At 61.9% G+C, this 19,582-nt stretch overlaps 1 protein-coding gene across 1 annotated transcript in view; it reads left to right on the forward strand.

The window, feature by feature from the left end:
- Positions 1 to 2,722: 2,722 nt before the first annotated feature.
- CDH22 (cadherin 22) overlaps positions 2,723 to 19,582 on the forward strand; it is a 51,531-nt gene continuing 34,671 nt past the window's right edge. The window contains exons 1-2 of the mRNA XM_044421278.1: positions 2,723 to 2,965; positions 12,601 to 12,895. Coding sequence (XP_044277213.1) covers positions 2,723 to 2,965; positions 12,601 to 12,895 — 538 coding nt within the window. The remainder of the gene's footprint in view (positions 2,966 to 12,600; positions 12,896 to 19,582) is intronic.

Consider the following 19,582-nt stretch of genomic DNA (forward strand, 5'->3'; position numbering starts at 1 on the left):
CCAGCCCAAAGCTGGAGCAGCCCCGGGTACTTCGTCCATCAGACGCTTTCCAGACTGACCGCAGCCGCTGCCAGGGTCCCTCCCGCCATTCAGGCGGCTCAGCTCGAGCTCCAGGGCAATCACCTCTCGCTGCGCACATGAGTGATGGATTCGCTGCCAGCCTGGACAGCTCTAAAAGGGGCTAGACAAATTCCATGGCAGAGAAGGCTCTCGATGATGCCTGGGCAGGGCGGCTGCGCAGCAGTGGCAGCGTGAGAGAGGATGCCTCTCGCTGGATCTTGGGGCGCGGAGGGCCCCTGAAGGCACCTGGGCCCGTCCCGTGCCAGGGCAAGGCTTGCTGGCAGCACCTCCAGCAGGTGGCCACCCGCCCCGCCTGGACGTCCCCGCCGAGGAGGGCCCACCTCCTCTCCTCCAGAGGCAGGTTCTGGCCGCTCCGGGCCGGAAGGGCCTGCGGGAGCTGGACTGGCGTTCTTGCGATGCCACCTCCTGGTTCCAGTCCTGCTCCTGGAGCAACCAAGAGCGACTCGGCCCTTTCTTCTGCATTTCAACCTTCTGGGCACCTGGAGACTGTAATCATGCGTCCCGTTAATCCTCTTTCCCAGGATACATTTGCCAGCCCCTTTTCCCACAGGTCCTCAGAGGACTTGGCCTCCAGACCCCCTCCCCCACCACCCCGGCTGCTCCGCTTGGGCAGGCCTCCGGCCTGGCACTGCCCACCTTCACATGCGATGCCCAGAACTAGATGGCCTGATTCACGCCGGACAGCGTGGAGCTGTTAAGTCCCACGATCGGGACACACGGCGCCTGCCGAGATGGCCCAAGGTGGCTCCAGCCACTCGCGTGCAGCCTGGGCGGCGGCGGGCGGCCTCCGTCCTCCGCACGCCTCCCACCGCCAGCCACCCACCCTCTCGGCTCGGCAGGAGGCTCCCTGGCGTGGCTCCCTCCGGCGTGTGCGGCTCTTGTGCTTGGCCTGGCCTTAGAAAGTGAGCCACGCCGGGACGTGCTCCGCGAGGGACCTGCCCCCCGGCCCCCCCCTTCCGTGTTCGGTGCAGCAGTGCAGACAACGGCCGGCTGCGGGAGGGGGACGCTGCTGGCACTCTGTGGCGGTGGTGGAAATAGTGCGCGGAGTGGGGGCAGGACATTTCTCCCCCCGCCTGTGGCACTCCAACCCAAAGGGTTCCCCCATGAAGCTGATTGGTGGGAGGCTTAGGAGCGATCAGCAGAAAAGCTCCTTCACCCAGGGCAGCATAAACAGCGGGATTTGCTGCCGTGGGGAAGCGGTGCTGGCCGCCCGTCTGGATGGCTTCAAAAGGGATTTGACGGACTAATGGAGGGAGAGAAGGCTGTCAGTGGCCATTAGCCTTGCTGGCTGAGTGCCGCCTCCTTCCCCAGCGGCGGCCGAGAAGCCGGGCAGGGGGAGGCCCTGGGCAGGGGGTCTGCCCCGTGTGAGCGGAGTCCTGCACTGGGCAGCCTCTCCCTCTGGCCCTGCTTGCGCCTGGCATTGCTGACCCGGCCCCCGTGGCTGCCTGGAGCATTTCCCAGGGCCACTGCTGCTTGCCCCTCGCGGGTCGGTGCGCTCGCCCCGCCGTGCCTGTGGACTGGCCTGGGACACCTGTGCCCAGACATGTGCAGGTGGTGTTGACCCCCCCCCCCCCAGTCCGGCCCTTGTGCACTGCAGGGTGTGGATCCGGCGGACGGCCCCTCCTGTGGCTGGAGGTGCAGAACAGGATGGCCCCCTGGGGCACTGGGGCCAGGGAAAGGGGGCTCCGGGGGGTCTGCCGGCAGGATGTGCATGCTCTTCTGCGTCCTTCCCTTTCCCGGCCTGCTGCGGCATTTGGGGCGGCTGGAGAGCCCGGTGCCGCCTCTCCTTCGAGGAAAGCGCTTTCTCTCTGGGGTGGGCAGCAGCTTCTGAGCCCCACCGGCTGTGGAGAGGGGAGATTCCCACATGTGGGGGGAGGGGTCCTGCTGTCCGCCCTGGCCTTGATCTGGAGGGGGACGGGGCGGAGGCGGGGCAGCGCTCTCGGCAAAACGGGCTGCTGCTCCGCAGAGGGGGCTGGGGAGCCCGAGGTGCACCAGGGCCCATGAGCCACTGACTCCTTTCTCCTTCCCAGGTGCTTGGAGGCTGCTGTCAAGGGCACATGCCAGCTGCTTTGACCTGGCGGAAGACAGGGGTCCCCGATGGCCGAAGCGGACGCCGTAGAGGTGCTGTGCAGACGGCGCTTGCCCAGGGACCCTTCCACCTCCTGCTGAGCGGGGACACCTCCCCCCACACCTGAACGAGCCTCTCCGTCTCGGCACGTCGGGCCAGTGGGACGCCCTCGTCAGTGACTGAGCCTACGGGGCCGTTTGCCCCACTGGCCCCCAGGAGGAAGCAGCGGATTACAGTCGGCCCGGCCTGCGGAGGGGGGCGGGAGCAGCGGCCTCCCATCCTGGCTCGGGGCGTGCGGACCCTGCTGTGGAGACGGCCCCGAGGCCTTCCTCGAGGGAGCCCGTGGCAGCCGTGTCCCGCCCAGCCCAATGCCGGGGCCTTTCCCGCCGGGAGGGAGACTGCCGGCGCTGGGGCGGGGGGCTGATCCCGGCCCGCCGGCTTCCTGAGCAGGGTGCTGTCCAGGGATGCCAGGACCTTCGCCCACCGACGGCTGATCCCAGCATCACCCGCGGCTCCTCTCCCCGCCCGGAGGATGCCTCTGGCCCCCGGGCCCGCTTCCCCAGCTCTGCGGTGATGGCGCCTGCCAGCTCCCCGGGGACCCTGCTGCTGCTGCTGCTGCTGCTGGCGGTCTGGGTGCCGGGCTGCCCCGTGGCCCTCTCCATGCGCGTGGAGCCCCGCGGAGCCCGCCTGGAGGACCCCGACGGCGACGGCGACGCCGCGCTCCTCGGCAGCGGGCGCGTGAAGCGCGGGTGGGTGTGGAACCAGTTCTTCGTGGTGGAGGAGTACACCGGCACGGAGCCGCTGTACGTGGGGAAGGTAAAGTCTGCTGGGTCACTGCGGTGGGTGGGGGCTGCCAGCCGCGGAGCAGGGGCAGCAGGGCAGCCCTTCCTCCCACGGGCCGGGGGGCCAGCTCGTGCGTGCGCGGCCAGCCGTCTCTCGGCAGCTCTGGGGCCGTGGCCTCACGGGGTGGGGCCGCAGGCCTGCGGCAGGGCAACTCGCGTGCTCAGGCCGGGCGTGTCCGGGTTCCCCCCAAGAAATGGCTCCGGTTAATCCCCACGCGCACAGGAGCACAAGTGGTGGCCCCCGAGCAGCCTGCCCGTCCCCAGACTCGCCCCCTGCATGGCACTCGGGACCCTGTGTGTTCCCCACCTGGAGCAGCTCAGCGCCTGGGGAACGGGACTGGGCCGGGTTGGGGGGGGGTGGCTCTGCTCACCCTGCTCTCGCCTTCTGGCCAGGAGGCCCCCAAAGAGCTTTTCGGCCGTTTGGAGCTGCAGCTGGAAGTGTGGCTGCCAGGCGGGGGCGGCGGCAGCGGCATCTCCCGTTGCTTTGTGATTCGGGGGCGGGGACCTTTGGCAGCCAGAGGTGTCCTGCGGGGGCAGGCTCGGCCTTGGGGTTGTGTGGGTGCAGGTCCTGCTGTCCGGGGCCCAATCCTGACGGGACGGCAGTCGGGACTGTGCAGCAGCCCCCATCCGAAGTGAGGCGTGCAGACTGTATCGCTCCGGAAGGAGCCCCTCAGGAAGCCCCGTGGGGAGGGACGGACGCTGCGATGAAGAGGCAAGGTGGCCCCCTCCGGGTAACTCGGGTGCGCTGCAGGGGTGCTGGCAGAGGCTCCCTGCCCCTCCCGGGGGTGGGCTCGGCACATGGGCCCACATGGCACGACAGCGAGTTCTGAGTGGCCACCGGTCAGGGCTTCCTGCGCGCGGGAGCTGCCTGCACCGCGGCGTCGCATGGCTGCCAGGGGACACGGGGCTCAACTGGGCCCCGAGAGCGGCTTCCGCACAGCGTGGGACCCCGAGCTTCTCCCCTGGGAAGGTGCAGCCGCAACACGTGCCAGTCCCTCCCCAGGGACGGGGTGCCCGGTTTGAGGGGGGAGGCCACGAGGCCTGCCCAGGGACAGGCCTTCCGGAAGCTCAAGGACGGCGGGGGGGGGGGGCAGCATGTTGATGGCACTGGGGGTCCCTGGTGGCGTGGCTGCCAGTGGCTTCCAGGCGGACGGCTCGGGCTCCTTCCAGCTGGGCGGGCGCAGCTGCTGCGGCACGTCTGGGCCCTCCGGCCGCCTCCGTGTGGACAGGACGCTGGACCAGGCGACCCTGGCCCGGTCCAGCCAAATCGGCTCAGGCCCTTAGCAAGCCCGAGGGCTGCGGCTGCCCCGGCATCAGGTCTGGGCCGTGGTGGGACAAAGAGACGGATCTTCCAGGGTGCTGGCTGCAGACCGGGCCCCCGGAGGCCCCCGGGGCACCGCGGCTCAGCGCAGGGCAGCTGCCGTGGCCCGTGACCTCCTTGGGAAACCCGGGGTGCTTCTGCTCATGCCTGAGGACGAGGCTGCAACGGCGGGTGCGGAAGCCCGTTGGGAGGGGGAGGCAGCAGGCGCGGGGGGCTCAATGCTCGTGTCCCGCCGCTCCCCCCTGGGGGCCTCGCTCAAGCTCGGTCCGCTGCCCAAAGGCTCCCCGGGCGACTCCCCAGGAGGGGCGAGCAGCCTGCTTGCTCCCATCCTGGCCCCTCCTGGGGGCCCCGCTGGTGTGGGGGGCGGCTCTGGCGAGTGCGCACCTCCCGGGGAGGTGCTGGAAGCCTCCGGCCAGGCGGAATCCAGAGGCCGCCAGCAGCAGCCTGGCTGCCAAGGGATGTGGGGGCCCCGAGGTGGCCCGGCGGCGGCCAGCCACCCCAGAGGTCTGCTGGGCTGTGCGGGGAGCCGCCTCTGGGGCCGCCGCTTCCCCTCCCGCAGGCCAGAAGGATCCAGAAGGATCCGGCTGGCCGTCTCTCCCCTCCCCTGGGGACCAGTGGGTGCGTGGGCCCCTGCCCTGCCTGGCCCGGCCTGGCCCGGCCCGCTGTGGGGGGCCGCCCGCCACCCTCCGCACCTCCTGCCTGCCTGCCTGCCTATGGGGCCTCACTCGCCTCGCTGCTGCAGAGCAGAGCAGGGTCCCCTCGGGCCCGGCCGGTGCTGTGGATTCTTGAGGCTTTTAAAAATAGAATTATGGGGTCAGCATGACTTACCAACTTGTGCCTGTGGACAGATCTATTTTAGATAGAGGAGGGGATTAAAGGGGAAAAACAGATTTAATTAAGTTGCTAATATTTAAAGGAAATGGATGAACTTGGGCTTTATGAATTGAAGCAAACACTAAAAACACCTTCATTAAGGGCAAGTTGTTATTTGATTTCCTTTTTCCCTCCATCCCAGAGTCATTTTTTATTTGTGTATCTGTGCTTTCTGTTTAATCGTTTTAATAAGGAAAATGCACCTCTGCTCACATTTAATTTTGATTTAATTAGTGGGAGGTAATTAATGGCCTCGTAAAATCCCAGATTTCTAGCCCTTTAGGGCATGGAAACAATTTCCTTTTTAACAAATGGAGCAGATGAAAGGTTTCTGTCCGCCTCCCAAACCCCCTTCTTCCGCATTGCCGTGGTGGGAAGTGGGGCAGGGGAGCTCAGCGCGTGCCCTTCCGCCCCCTGCAGTGGGCTAGGGACGGCCGGGGGGGCAGGGCAGAAGCCCCCCCCCCCACTTTGCCTCCTTCCTGGGCGGGAAGGAGGGCCCCTCCGTGGGGCAGCTTTCCCGACTAGGGCCATGAGAGAGCCGGGGGGTGCAGCGGTGAGGAGCGTGGGGATGGGACGCAGGCGGCCCGGGTTCGAGTCCCTGCTCAGCCATGCAGCCCACAGGGTGACACTGGGCCAGCCTCAGACTCTCAGCTCAGCCTACCTCCCAGGGTCGTTGTTGGAGGGATGAGAGCGGGAACAGGCAGAGGGGGAGGAGAACATTGTAAGCCACTTTGAATTCTTCAGAAGAAACAAGGCGGGATATAAATCTAAAAAATAAGCAAGCCCCCACAGAGCTGCCGTCGCCCGCCCAGTGGAGCAGCGAGGATGGACAGGAGACGAGCCGGGTGCAGCATCGGACCTCCGGGTGCCTTGGGAGGCCTGGCGGGGGGCTGCTCGGGGCTGGCGGCACTGAGGGCTGGGGCAGACCTTGCAGGCCAGCGTGCCTGCGAGACACGCTGCCTCGCGGCCGTGGGGACACGCCTGGGGGAGACGGATGGGAGGCCACTGGCTCAGTCCCCCCCCCCCCCCGGCCCCGCTCGCCGGCGTGCGCGGACTCTGTTGCCCAGACTGTGCCGCGTTCGGCTGCTTTGCCGGCTTCCCGGGCGGCCAGCGGGCGCCCCTCTTCTGCATGTGGCCCTTTGGTGGCTGGGCGGGGGCCTGGCGTGGCCCTGGGCCAGGCTGGCGGTGCTGATGGGCTTTGGCCTTTAGCCCCCCCGGCTCGGCAGTGCGGTGGGGCTGCAGCTCCCGGAGTCAGAGTGCCGGGGCCGCTTGGCAGGCCGGGCAACGGGACCTGCTTCCCGCTCGGCTTCTGCATTCCCCTTGAGCTGGCCTGGGCGGGCACGTCGCACTCCCACCCCTTGCTCTTCCCCAGCCTGCCGCGGGCCGCTGGTGCCTGGCCTTCAGCAGAGCCGGCCAAGGGTGGGGGGATGGCGGTCGTGGCAGTCAGCAACCCCCCCGCCTGCCCACCCAGTCCCCCCGGACCGCCTGGGGCAGGTACTGCTCCCCCGATGTGGGGGGCAGGTGGGTGGGGAGCTGGGTCTGCCTGGCTCTGCTCCCCAGCCCCTTTGCCCACAGTGGCCCCACCCTGAGTCCCTGGCCACTGCTCCCGGCACTCATGGGGTGCTCACCGGGAATCCGGCCCCGGGTGCCGGTGCAGCGGCCTCTAGCGGCACGGGGCAAGGGACCAGCTCGACGGCTGGGGGACGGGGGGGGGGGTCGCTGGCAGGCCTGACCACAGCACTGCCTTGTGGACTTTCTCCTGCGGCCCCCTTTGCGGGGCTGCGCCTTGGGCCCAAAGCACTCGCAGGCTCCTCGTGGCCCAACTCTCTTTGCGGGAGCGGGCTGAGCGGGAGGGGAGGTCGGTCAGTACTGGAGAGACGGATCCTGGAAGGCCACCCCCCCCCCCCGTTGCCTTCAGAAGCAGACCACCATGGGGGGGTGGGGGGCTCCCAGTCTGACCTGGCTTGATGCCCATGCAAAGCTTGGGCATCACCAGCAGGGAGTGGCACGACCTCCTCATGGACCCCGCCAGCCCCTCTGCGCCCGCCACCTTCAGCTGAATCGGATCTCCTGAGGTTTCCAGATAATTTTCCAGCAAACATTAGATTAATTTGCATTTTGTCATTTGGATAGGAAAATTTTCCGTTTGCATTGGAAAACATTCTGATCATAGAAGAATGGAGTTGGAATTGGCCCTGAAGGGGGGCATCGGCCCAACCCCCTGCTGGCACAGGACGCCAAGGAAGATCTAATTTAGCATGTTTATCTTGCTTGTATTCAGCTAGAAGCTAAACAAAACTTTTTAAAAAGACCCCGTTTTTTTATCTCAATACACCACAAGTATTTTTACCTGAAACATTCGAGGGGGAAAAAATAAACCACATGTAATTGGATTTAAATGTTACATTGTATAACTTATTTTGTCAGAATGCTTGTAAAAATAGAATGGTAATAGCATGAATTTTGCTTACTTTAAGTTTAGGGAAGAAACAAAGGGGCTGGTGACCTTTGGCAGGGCTGAGGCCTGGGCGCCGTGTGATGCGGCCGCCCGCTGCTCTTCCGGGGGCGCCTTCGGCTTTGCCGACTGTTCCGCAGGTCCCTCTCTCGCTGAGGCACAGGTGTATTCCAGGGACACCTGTATCTGCTCTCTCAGACTTGCTAGGAATAATCACCTGGAAAACATTAATTACAGCGCTGAAACTGCATGCTTGCCTAGGACTGTATTTGCAGTTGGCACGCATACATTTTTAATACTGAATTTATGAAATGGAAATTTTTCTGGAAGCAAGTTCCATTTGGAAAAGCTTTCACAGAAAGTGTTCTGTCCCGCAGAAAAGTTCTGTGCTTTGTGCTGGTGACTTAAGCCCGCTGAACCCAGCATTGCCCTGGGGGGCGGGAGAGAAGGCGCCGCTGCCCCGCTGGTGCCGCAGCCCTGCAGGGGATCGGCAGGGGCTCGTGTGCCCCCTCAGGCTCCTCGGCAGGCTCTTCTCTCCAGGGAGAAGGCCACGTGCCGGCCACTCGCAGCGGCTGTAGGGCACTCCCGGCTGGACGCCTCATATGCCGCTTGCTGGGGGGGCCAGAGCAGGAGGGGGCCGTTGCCCGAACCCTGGCCCAGTCATGCCCCCCCCCCCCCCGTGGGCTGCTGCTTGGCCTTTGCAGGTGCAGAATGCTGGACCGAGGGGGCCCCCGTGGCCTGATCCAGCGCCACCTCTGATGCCCAGGCCACGGGTGTGTTGCTCCAGCAGCCTCTCTTCATGGGACTTCGTTGCCCCTCGTGCAACCTGCCCCAAACCGAGGGGGACTGGGCCCGGCCTGACGGTGAGCCCCCGCTTTGCCTGCAGGAGGGCCAGTGGCCCGTTTGATCTCCGGCAGCCTCTCCGGAGAACGCTGGGAAAGGCTCCCGCCCGGGACGCTGTTGTTGCCAGCCAGAGTGGGCAGCTGGGGCCGGATGGCCCAGCCCACGGCGCCTTCCAGGGCTCCTTCCAGTGGGTGCCGCCCTCCAGGCCAAGCCGCCGGGCACTCGTGCCGTCCCGGTGGCCTCCTGGCAGTGGCGGCGTCTGGGCGGAGGGCCTGAGCGCCAGTGCCCAGGCACCTCTGCCTTTCCTGGCTTCATCTGGCAGGAGAAAAGGTCTCTTTTTTTGACTGGGTTCCCTCCCAGATGGGCAGAGGGCGCACTGTGGACACAGCTCGCCTCGCCTCGTGCAAAGCTTGTGACCCCCCCGACGAGCACGTCAGCCGAGCACGCTGCACACTGCAACCCTGAGGTGGGTCCAGGATGGGCCACAGAGCCAGGCTCCAGGAGGGCCCATTGACGGCGCCTCCTCAGACTGGAGGGGAGTAACTAGCGGGGTGCTGTGGGGTTCAGTCCTGGGCCCGGCACTCTGCCTCATCTTCATGGTTTAGGTGGTGCAAAACTGGCTACAGTAACGACCCTCTGGAAGACAGAATGGAGATCCAGGGCGATCTTAATAAACCTTAACACTGGGCTGAAAGCAACAGAGCGAGATTCAGTAAGGACAAGGGCCAAGTCCTCCACCGAGGAAAAAGAGACCGAGCACAGAGATACAAGATGGGGAATACGTGGCTCAGCAGATGTGAGAGAGAAGAAGATCTCAGAGTAATTGTGGGCAACTGGAGAAATACCAGCCAAGGACGTGAGGCAGCTGCACAGAGGGCCAGTGCTCTTTTGGGATGCGTTAACAGAAGTATGACTCCCAAATCACAAGTAGCAGTACTCCCCCTTTACTCCTCACTAGTCAGACCTCACCTGGAGTCCTGTGTTCTGTTTGGGGCACCAAGATTTAAGAAAGATGCAGAAAAATTAGAAGGGGCCCCGCGGAGGGCGGCAAACGTGATCCGGGTTTGGAAACTGCCCTACGAGGAGAGGCTGAGAGATTGGGGCATGTTCAGCCTTGAGGAGAGAAGGATGAGGGGGACCTGATATCTCCCTGCAAGTACCTCCAAGTGCAGGAAACGGAATGATCTGCTCGAGTTGCATCATCCCAGGTTCTGGCTAGATATTGGGAAGAGTTTCCGTACTGTCAGAGTGACATGACAGGGGAAGCAGCTGCCTGGTTGTGGGCTCCCCAGGCTAGAGACATTTAAAAGAAGGAAGGAAGGAAGGACGGAAGGACAGAAGGAAGGAAACCGGGCACACCTCCGAGTGCAGTGGTGTGAACTGGTGTCCTGCCCCTGGGGGGGTTGTGCCGGGGGGCCTTCCTGGCCCCTCCGACTTGGCCGTTCCTGATTCTGTGGGAGGAGCGAGGGCAATGCAGAGGGGCAGCCCCATGGGGGGGGGGGGGGTGTGGGGGGGGCCGGGGGGGGGGAGGGGAAGTCCCATTTCTGTTTCATGAATTTGATTTATACGGCACTCAACTGAAAGTGGCTTCGGAGCAGCAGTGACTCCAAAAAAGTCACTTTCCGAGGGCATGTAGCAGGGGGTGGGCCCGGCGGCCCCCGGTCCTTTCCAGCTCCGCCAGGCTCGGATTCTGGGAACCTGCCCAGAGCGGAAGCTCGCTGGCCAGCCCCTTGCCCAGAGGGCCTCTTCCTTGCCAGCAGCCAGCGTCAGGTTCCTGGCCCTCATCCAGGCCAGCGCTGAGCCTAGGCACCGGTCCAGGGCTCGTACGGCCTCTCTGATTCAGATGTCACAGGGAGACAGGGCCGCGTGCCGCCGGCATGCCAGCCGCACGTGCTCAGGAGCCCCCGTTCCTCCCCAACAGCGTGACCGACGTTGTGGGGCTCAGAGCACAGGGGCCATGGGGCTGGGGGGCAGCCCTCCCGGGCCGGTCTCTGAAACCAGCCCTTTGCGGTGGGGCATCGCCTCACGCTCTGCTGTGGATTCGGGGCAGGCGGGCCGCGTCCTCTCGTGCTGGCCGAGCGCTCCCTCGTTCGTTCACCCGGGCTCCCATCTTCGCCGGGAGGCTGGGGTGGGGGGGGCGTCCCTTGGGGCAGCTTCCTGTGCATCCTCTCCAGGGGGCTGGCCGGGGCTTCCTCCCCGTTCCCAGTGAGGTAAATAGAAACATAAACTGAGCCTAACAAGACAAATATAACGAGAGGCTCATAAAAAGTGGCAGAGGTGGTATAAATTCTGGCTGCTGGAGCCATGTGAGTGTCTGGAGGTGGATTATGGAACTGCCGTTTGGAAGATTGAGTGGCCCATAAGCATTTTCATATTTCATTAGCCGATTAATGGACGGCTCGCTTTTCCAGCAACTTTGCTGATTCTCAGCAAAAAATGTGGGGAGTGAATGAAGGCCCCCGATGATGCTCTTCCGGGGGCTGGCCCTGTTATGGATGGTCCCAATTAACGTCTGGTGCCGTGAGCTGGATTCTGCCCGTCCAGTTACCGTTAATAGATTTCTCATAAGTGGCTGGATTGTAAAAACCTCATCACTCACTTTAATGCCACTAATAAAATTATCTCCGGACGTCTGGCCCGGATTCCAGGCACTCAGGGGCCACGGTGAGCTCCCGCCGACCCTCGCGCTCCTGGCTGCAGGATCCCAGGCTGCACGGCGGGGGCCAGGGCCGCCCCGGTTCCTGCCTCAGAATGGCTGGCCTGGGCAAGGGGGGCGGGGCCTTGCCTCAGGCCCATCCTGGGGGGCATCGGGGGCTTATGGCCCACTCCAGAGGGGGCAACAGTCCCTGCCCCCTGCCACGTGCTTGCTTGGAAGCCCCAGCCCTGCAGGGATGAGCTGCGCCCGGCCGGGGCTGCCAGCCTGCAAGGCGCAGCGCAGACGTGCAGGTTGGGGGAGCCGAGTCCGGATCCTGCCTTGGCCCCAGGCCACTCAGCCTTGGGTCCTTCTCTGAAATGGGAAGAATGATGACCCCCCTCCCCTGGTTGCAGCGGCTTGGGGCAGGGCTGCAGCCCATGGGATGCTCCCGAATCTGCAACAGGTGACTGGATCCTGCGGCAGCCCCAGCCAGAGTCCGCGCCAGGGGCAGGACAGAGGCTGCAGCGGGTTGGGTCTTGCCCAGCCCGCCTCTTTGCATCAGAAGGGAGAGGGGCAGGGGGCCGAGCAGCGGAAGCCCTTTGCCCACAGGGGGCCGACATGGCAGCTCCTCGCTGAGTTCCGAAGCGCACTGGGCTTTGCATGCTTGGGGGCCTGGAACCTGGTGCCCCCCCCGGCCCTGGGGGCATGGCGAGATGTGGGGCGGGCCAGCATCTGCAGCCTGTATCTGGGAGGGGGAACAGAGGTGTGCACAGGGGGCATGGCAGGACTGCCCACAGAGCCGGGTCCCGAGCTGGGCTGCCCAGCAGCGGCCCTCGGCCGGTCCTTGGGGCTCACGGTTGCCGTGATCTTGCCCAGCTGGTGACCTGCTGGCTCCTGCTGGCTGCATGCCCATCTGCTTCGGTTTTGTGTTTAAAAAGGATTTTAGCTTGATCAGATTCTAGGGAATTTCACTGTGTTGCTTTTATGAACAGTGGTGACTCCCCCAGAGAGCTTTGGCTATTTGCGGTACGGAAGTGAAATTAAGAGCAATGAGATTAATAAGACCAGTTTGGATTTCTGTGGCTTTGAGGGCGGAATCCTGCTTCCCCCGAAGCAGGGGGAAGATGTTCCACCCTGGATTCCCCGGAGGAAAAGCGCTTTCCGGGCGTGGGAAGCCAGCGCTGTGTCTGCAGCACCTCAGCAGGTTTGGCGCCAGCAGCTCCCGGCCAGAGGAGCGCAGGGCAAGCGCAAGCGCAAGCAAGCCGGGCACTGCTGGGCCGGCCGGCCGCCAGGCTCAGCCCCGGAGGAAGGGCGCCTGCGCACGCCGCAGAGCCGTGCCTGGCGGCAGGCCCGTCCTGCTCCAAGAAAGGCCCTTCGGGGGCTCAGGGGGCTGCCAGCATGCTACGGGGGCCGCTCCCCCGCCCCGCTCCGGCTGCCCCTTCTGGCCCCAGCCTCCCCTCCGTCCGGCTCTGTCCTGCCCAGATTCACTCGGACTCTGATGCCGGCGACGGCGCCATCAAGTACACGATCTCTGGGGAGGGGGCCGGCTCCATCTTCCTCATCGATGAGCTGACGGGAGACATCCACGCCACCGAGCGCCTCGACCGCGAGCAGAAGACCTCCTACACGCTGCGGGCGCAGGCGCGGGACCGCCAGACCGGCCAGCTGCTGGAGCCCGAGTCGGAGTTCGTCATCAAGGTACAGGACATCAACGACAGCGAGCCCCGGTTCCTGGGGGGGCCCTACATCGGGAGCGTGGCGGAGCTCTCCCCCATCGGTGAGTCCCGTGTGCTGCACCTCCCGCGTCCAACCCTCCCCGTGCCCCACCAGCCTCAGCACCCCCATGGGCTCCGTGGGCTGAGGCCACCTGCCAAGCGCCCCCCGGGCAGGGGGAGGAGGCGCGAGGTGTCCGCCCTTGCTCCTGCCCCACTGCAATCCTCCCCCTACCCAGAGCATGTGAGCCTTCACCGGCACCCGCGGACCCAGGGGCGGTCCTTGCGGTCCGGGCCATTGGGGTCTCCTCACATCACATGCCCCCCGCCTCCCTGGGCCAGAAGAGCAGGCCGAGCCCCCGTCCAGCAGGTTCTGTGCTCGGGCCCGAAGAGTCGCCCGCCCTTGCCAGATCAAGGTGGCAGAGAGCTCCGTGCCCGAGAGGAGGCAGCGTCCTGGACCTGGAGGGCGGAGTGGCCACCTCGCCGAGGAGCCGGGGCAAGGCCGGCCCGGGCCGCATTGGTCCCGGAGCGGAGAACCCCGTCCTCCCCAGACAAGGCACACGGGCTCCGGGCAAGTCCTGCGTGTGCTGCGCCCAGGCGCCAGCGAGCCGGCGGGAGGGAATGGGGTGCGCGCTGTAGCACTGCGGAGGAGACTTGAGGCCCGCCCCCCTGGATGCCCATGGGAGGAGCAGCCGTCCCCTGCCCCGAACGGCTGAGGCGTCCTCTGCAGGCGTTGGGGGCAGGTGGTGATGAGGCAGCCCCGGAGTCCCGGTTCGGGGAGTGCGTGGAGGTGTGGAATGGCCTCCGCTGGAAGCAGCTGAATTCGCCCCCCATCCGGGATGTGGAGCCTCCCACCCACAGGCTGGATGGGGCGCGCCACCCTCCCCACGGCCTCACTGCTGCCTGGTGACCCACCGTGAGAGATCCGCTGCTCCCGCCCCATCCCCGGGGCCACGGGAGGCTCGTTGCAGGGTGAGGGGCCCTTTTGGGGGGGCCCTGCCCGGGAGGAAGGGCTGCCCTCCCCTCCAGTGCGGCGGCCTCTCCTTGCAAGGTCACCCCTCCCCTGCCAGTGCTGCGGGTGATCCGTGCATCTGGCTGGGGCACATGTGCCCGTGTGCGCAGGACTGGGGCTGCTGGGCTGGGGTGGCTGGCCAGCCGCAGCAGCCCTCCTGCCTGGGGCGGGGCCGGCAGCATGGCTGCTGTTGCCAGCTCAGCCCGGGGCTCGGAGGCGTCCGGCCCTGCGCTGGAGGGCCGGCCAGGGCGGCAGCAGCAGCCTGAGGCTCGGTGCTGGGGAGCGAGGCCGCTCTCGGGCAGGCCGGGGACCGCGTGATCCGCTGCTGCGGTCGGCGCCACAGACACCCCGCGCACACCTTGCTGCGGGGAGCCTGTCGAAGGCACCCTGCGCCCCGTCGGCTTTGGGGCCGGGGCTGGGGTTGTCGCCTGCCCCTTGAGCATTGTTCCCAGAGGGTGGTGGGGAAGCGTCTCTAACATACCATGAATAAAAACAGATGAGGAAGCTGCGCTCAGTGGCAGAAGACCCTGGGGACTTGGCAGCATTGATGGGAACTGACGTCGTCGCTGAGGGCCTCGTGAATCCCCGGCCCGCGCCACGTGGGGTGGGAGGTGCGGGTACACCGAGGGCAAGGGGCGGCCCGGGCGCTGCCTGCCGAGCGCGTCTCCAGAAGGCCGTGCTGGCTGTTCTGCGGCTTCGCTCTGCTGTAGCATCGGCGCCTTCTTGTGCCCGGCCTCCTGGGAGTCCCTTCCCCTTGGAGCCCGAGTGACTGGCCTGCACAGAGCTGGCAGCGGCGCCTGTGTGCAGGGCCTGCGGCGAGCGAGAGGACACGGCAGGGCTGCGCCAGGTGCGGGCTCCGGAGTGGCCCGGCCTCCTCGCGCTCCCGCCCGGGCTGCGGCTGCCGGCTTTCGGCCTCCGCTGACACACTGCGACTTCCTTGGGCATTGACGGTGCAACTGGAGGAGCCTTTGGGATCGCACGCTGACTTCCCCTGCAACCACACATGGTTGTGCGTTCGCCAGAAGCCTGAGGGCAGCAAGGAGCACGCCCTCCACTTCTGGTCGATCTCCTGCCCAAGCAGGAGCTGCGCATGGAGGACGCGGCCCGACGGAGGCCCCGAGTCTGAGAAGTGTGCGCACCAGCGCTGACTCTGGTGTTTCTTCACCTTGTGTGGGAATTTCTTTCCATGCTCCACTGAGCACCTCAGTTTTTTCCCTCGTCTGTTGGTCTGTAGATGGTATTTTATCTTTATCCCGGTATTTTATACGGTACTGCATAGCAGCCCTTTCAGAGTAGGGTGTAGACAAGCACACCTGTACTTCTAGGAGCTATGAGAATGTTTTCCAGAAACAGGCGAACTGTAATCCCCAGTCTGAGAGTATGTTAGGTAGGCATGGTGGGCAGGACATGGAGCGGAGCTGGATGGAGCCGGGGGTCAGACTAGATGGCCTGGGAGGCTCCGTCTTGCTCGCTCTGCTTCTGTGTTGTCTGCCAGTCCATCTGCATGGAGTTCCTATTCAGTGAACAGCCGGGGACTAGGCAGGGGCTGGAGGAAGTCTGGGGTCTGTGGCACGGTGTCTGTTCTGGGAGCAAAGGTCCGGGAGTGGCGCATGGAGCTGAAGTCGCATCAGGCAGATGGCTGCCAAGATACCGGCTCGTGGGCTGAGAGGGCGGAGGATTCCACATGAATGCTCTGCTGGGACTGCGTTGGCCAAGGAGGGCTGGAGGAGAAGCATCGCTCGGGCTGCCAGAGTCTAGAACGGGAGTGCGGCAGCGAGGGCCTTGATGGACCAGCGGGAGGACGTGATCTTGCAGGCGACCCCTTGGATTCTCCGGCAGAGGTCGGTTCGTTGTGGTCGGCATCGCTTCATATGGATCCAGCCAGAGGCCGCTGGGAGGGAGGGAGGATGTCCCCGAGGGTTTCCGCCTTCCCGTGACTTAAGGCCCCCTGTCCCGCCTCCCCCTCATTTGCCTTATCGGTCAATTCCATCCCAGAGCTGCACCAGGCTACAGCGCTTGGGATTTCTGGAGAAAACTAGTCAGCGAACAAGATGCGCCACCACAACGCAGCCGTTGGGCACATCATTGAAAAAATGTCGGGCGGTTTTAGCGGCATTGCAGAGAGCGAACAGCGTCATCCTCCCTCTTGCGGGCTCGCAGCATGCGAGGTCGACAGCCTGCAGCAGCTTGGTCACCACTGGGAACCTTCTCGATGTCAAGTGCTGTCAGGTGGCCTCCGAATTCTGGCAACCCTGCACACGAGCGCCATCCAAAATGCCCTCTCCCTGTGCCAGCATCTGGGAGGCGGGCAGTGGAGTCACAGGCCCGGGCACAAGGACCCAGGCAACCAGACCAGTGGCCACACATTGACCCCAGTCAGGTCCAACAATCCACAGTCACGGCCGGGAAGGGCAGAGACGCGAGGCAAGAACAGGCCAGCAAAGAGCAGCGTAGCCAGGGCTGCGCGATCAGAAGCAGGCAGAAGGTAGAAACGGGTGAAGCAGGCGAACAGCAGGGGATCGCTGGGGATCAAGGCAGGGGCAGGAGCAGAATCCAGGAGCAGGAACTCAGGTAGCAATAACCAGGAAGCAAGCAGGGAACTGCACAAGGGCAAACTGGGAGATCGCGGTTGCCAAGATAGCTTCTGGAGAGAACATACAGTCCCCTGGCACCTCGGCTCTTGGTTCACAAATGAAACAATGGGGTCATGAGAAGAAATCTTGGAAAAATTTTGACCTGGGTCTCAAACACCACTCTGGGTGGCGACCAAGATTGCAGCCATCTCATCCTCCTCCCCAAAAGTGGGAACATGGCCACGATCCCAGTTACTTTCCTGCAGGAGTATGAAGTCCGGGCCCAATTCAAGGTGTTGGTGATGACCTATAAAGCCCTCAACGGCTTGGGTCCTGGTTACCAGAAGGAGCGCTTGCATCCATATATGCCTGACCGCCCCTTGAGATCTGCGGGAGAGGCCCTTCTCCAGGAACCCTCCGTGAAGGAAATTAGGAGGGTAGGTACTCGGAGGAGGGCTTTCTCTGCGGTGGCGCCCAATCTATGGAATGTGCTCCCCAGAGAGGTCCACCTGGCGCCATCGTTCTTTGCTTTTCGGCGCCAGGCAAAGACTTTTTTATTCAAGTGGCATTTTAAATGTTAATATTATTGGATTTTATCTGGCCAGGGCGGCTTGTTTTATACTGTATTGTTGTATTTTTAATTTAATATTTATATTTTAATTTATATTATTATTATTTAACTTAGTGATGTAAGCCGCCCCGAGGCTTCGGCGAATGGGGCGGCATAAAAATGTATTAATAACTAACTAAATAAATAAATGATAAGAGGCGCACTGCTGCAGGACAGACAGGCGAAATCTTGGCCATCGAGCTCACGGTTCCGCTTTGCTGCTCCTGTCCTTACTTCCTTGAGTAGCTTTTCCTGCAAAGCTCATCATTTCCACCCATTCCAAATGCATTCCAGCCATCGAAATCATGCCAGGACCCCTCGTTTGTCTAACCCCAACCCTAAACCGCTCATACATGTTGCTGAGACACATGGCATGAACCTGTCAAGGAGACGTCTGCAGAATGTTCTTTTTCTAAATTTGATTTGTAAAGCTTGGGAATCCTGCAACAGTGTGTACATTTGGCACTTTGATACCTAGTAAATATTGGATGGCGTACTTTACTATTTTTGTAATGTTTTTTTGTGCCTTTTGTAACTTTTGTACTATGTTTTTATTTAAACAAAAAATTTAACATAAAAAAAAAAATTCAACCTACCCTGGGGCACATTGCTAACCCTAATGTAGGGCTGAAGTTCCATTAAAAGGGGTGATTTTGAAAAAGCCCTTCTTAGGTAGGTTTTTCAACACAGCTCATCATTTCTGCCCAATCTAAACGCATTGCAACCATCGAAATCAGGCCAGAACACCTCGTTTTCCTAACCCTAACCCTACCCTGGGGCACACCCCAACCCTAATAGAGGGCTGTAGTTCCATTGAAAGGGGCCATTTTGAAAAAGCCCTCCTTGGGTAGGTTTTTCTACGCAGCTCTTCATTTCTGCTCTTTCTAAACACATCCCAGCCATCAAAATCATGCCAGGACACCTCTTCTGTCGAACCCTAACCATACCCTGGGGCACATCCCTAACCCCAATGTTGGGCTGAAGTTCCATTGAAAGGGGCGATTTTGAAAAAGCCCTCCTTGGGTAGGTTTTTCTACACAGCTCATCACTTCTGCCCATTCTAAGCGCATTGCAACCATTGAAATCATGCCAGGACACCTCGTTTTCCTAAACCTAACCCTAAGCTGGGGCACACCCCTAACCCTAATAATAGAGATGAAGTTCCATTGAAAAGGGCGATCTTGAATAAAACCTCCTTGGGTAGGTTTTTCGGCGCAGCTCATCATTTCTGCCCATTCTAAACGAATTCCAGCCATCAAAATCATGCCAGGGCACCTCGTTCGTCTAACACTAGCCCTACCCTAGTGAAAACCCCTAACCCTAATATTGGGCTGAAGTTCCATTGAAAAGGGCGATTTTCAAAATCCGTCCTTGAGTAAGTTTTTCTCCGCAGCTCATCATTTCAACTCATTCAAAACGCATTGCAACCATCGAAATTATGCCAGGACACCTCGTTTTCCTAAACCTAACCCTAACCTGGGGCACCCCACTAACCGTAATACTGGGCTGAAGTTCCATTGAACCGGGCGATTTTGAAAAAGCCGTCCTTGAGTAGGTTTTTCTGTGCAGCTCATCATTTCTGCCCATTCTAAATGCATTCCTGCCATCAGAATCATGCCATGAAACCTCGCTTATCTAACCCTAACCCTACCCTGGGGCACACCCCTAACCCTAATGTTGGGCTGAAGTTCCATTAAAAGGTGTGATTTTGAAAAAGCCCTCCTTGGGTAGGTTTTTCTGCGCAGCTCCTCATTTCTGCCCATTCTAAACGCATTCCAGCCATCGAAATCATGCCAGGACACCTCATTTGTCTAACCCTAACCCTACCCTGGGGCATGTCCCTAGCCCTAATGTATGGCTGAAGTTCCATTGAAAAGGGCGATTTTGAAAAAGCCCTCCTTGGGTAGGTTTTTCTGCGCAGCTCATCATTTCTGCCCATTCTAAATGCATTCCAGTCATCGAAATCATGCCAGGGCACCACGTTTGTCTAACCCTAACCCTACCCTGGGGCAAACCCCTAACCCTAATATTGGGCTGAAGTTCCATTGAAACGGGTGATTTTCAAAAAGCCATCCTTGAGTAAGTTTTTCTGCGCAACTCATCATTTCGACTCATTCAAAACGCATTGCAACCATCGAAATTATGCCAGGACACCTCGTTTTCCTAAACCTAACCCTAACATGGGGCACACAACTGACCCTAATATTGGGCTGAAGTTCCATTGAACAGGGCGATTTTGAAAAAGCCCTCCTAGGGTAGGTTTTTCGGTGCAGCTCATCATTTCTGCCCATTATAAACGCATTCCTGCCATCAGAATCATGCCAGGAAACCTCGCTTGTCTAACCCTAACCCTACCCTGAGGCACAACACTAACCCTAATGTAGAGCTGAAGTTCCATAGGAAAGAGGATTATTTTGAAATTCCTTCCCTAAATAGCTTTTTCTTCACAGCTCATCATTTCTGCCCGTTCCAAACACATTCCAGCCATCAAAATCATGCAAGGGCACCTCGTTTGTCTAACCCTAACCCTACCCTGGGGCACACCCCTAACCCTAAT

The sequence above is a fragment of the Varanus komodoensis genome, unplaced genomic scaffold, assembly GCF_004798865.1.
Source record: "Varanus komodoensis strain SLA01 unplaced genomic scaffold, ASM479886v1 scaffold117, whole genome shotgun sequence".
Taxonomy (NCBI): Eukaryota; Metazoa; Chordata; class Lepidosauria; order Squamata; family Varanidae; genus Varanus; species Varanus komodoensis.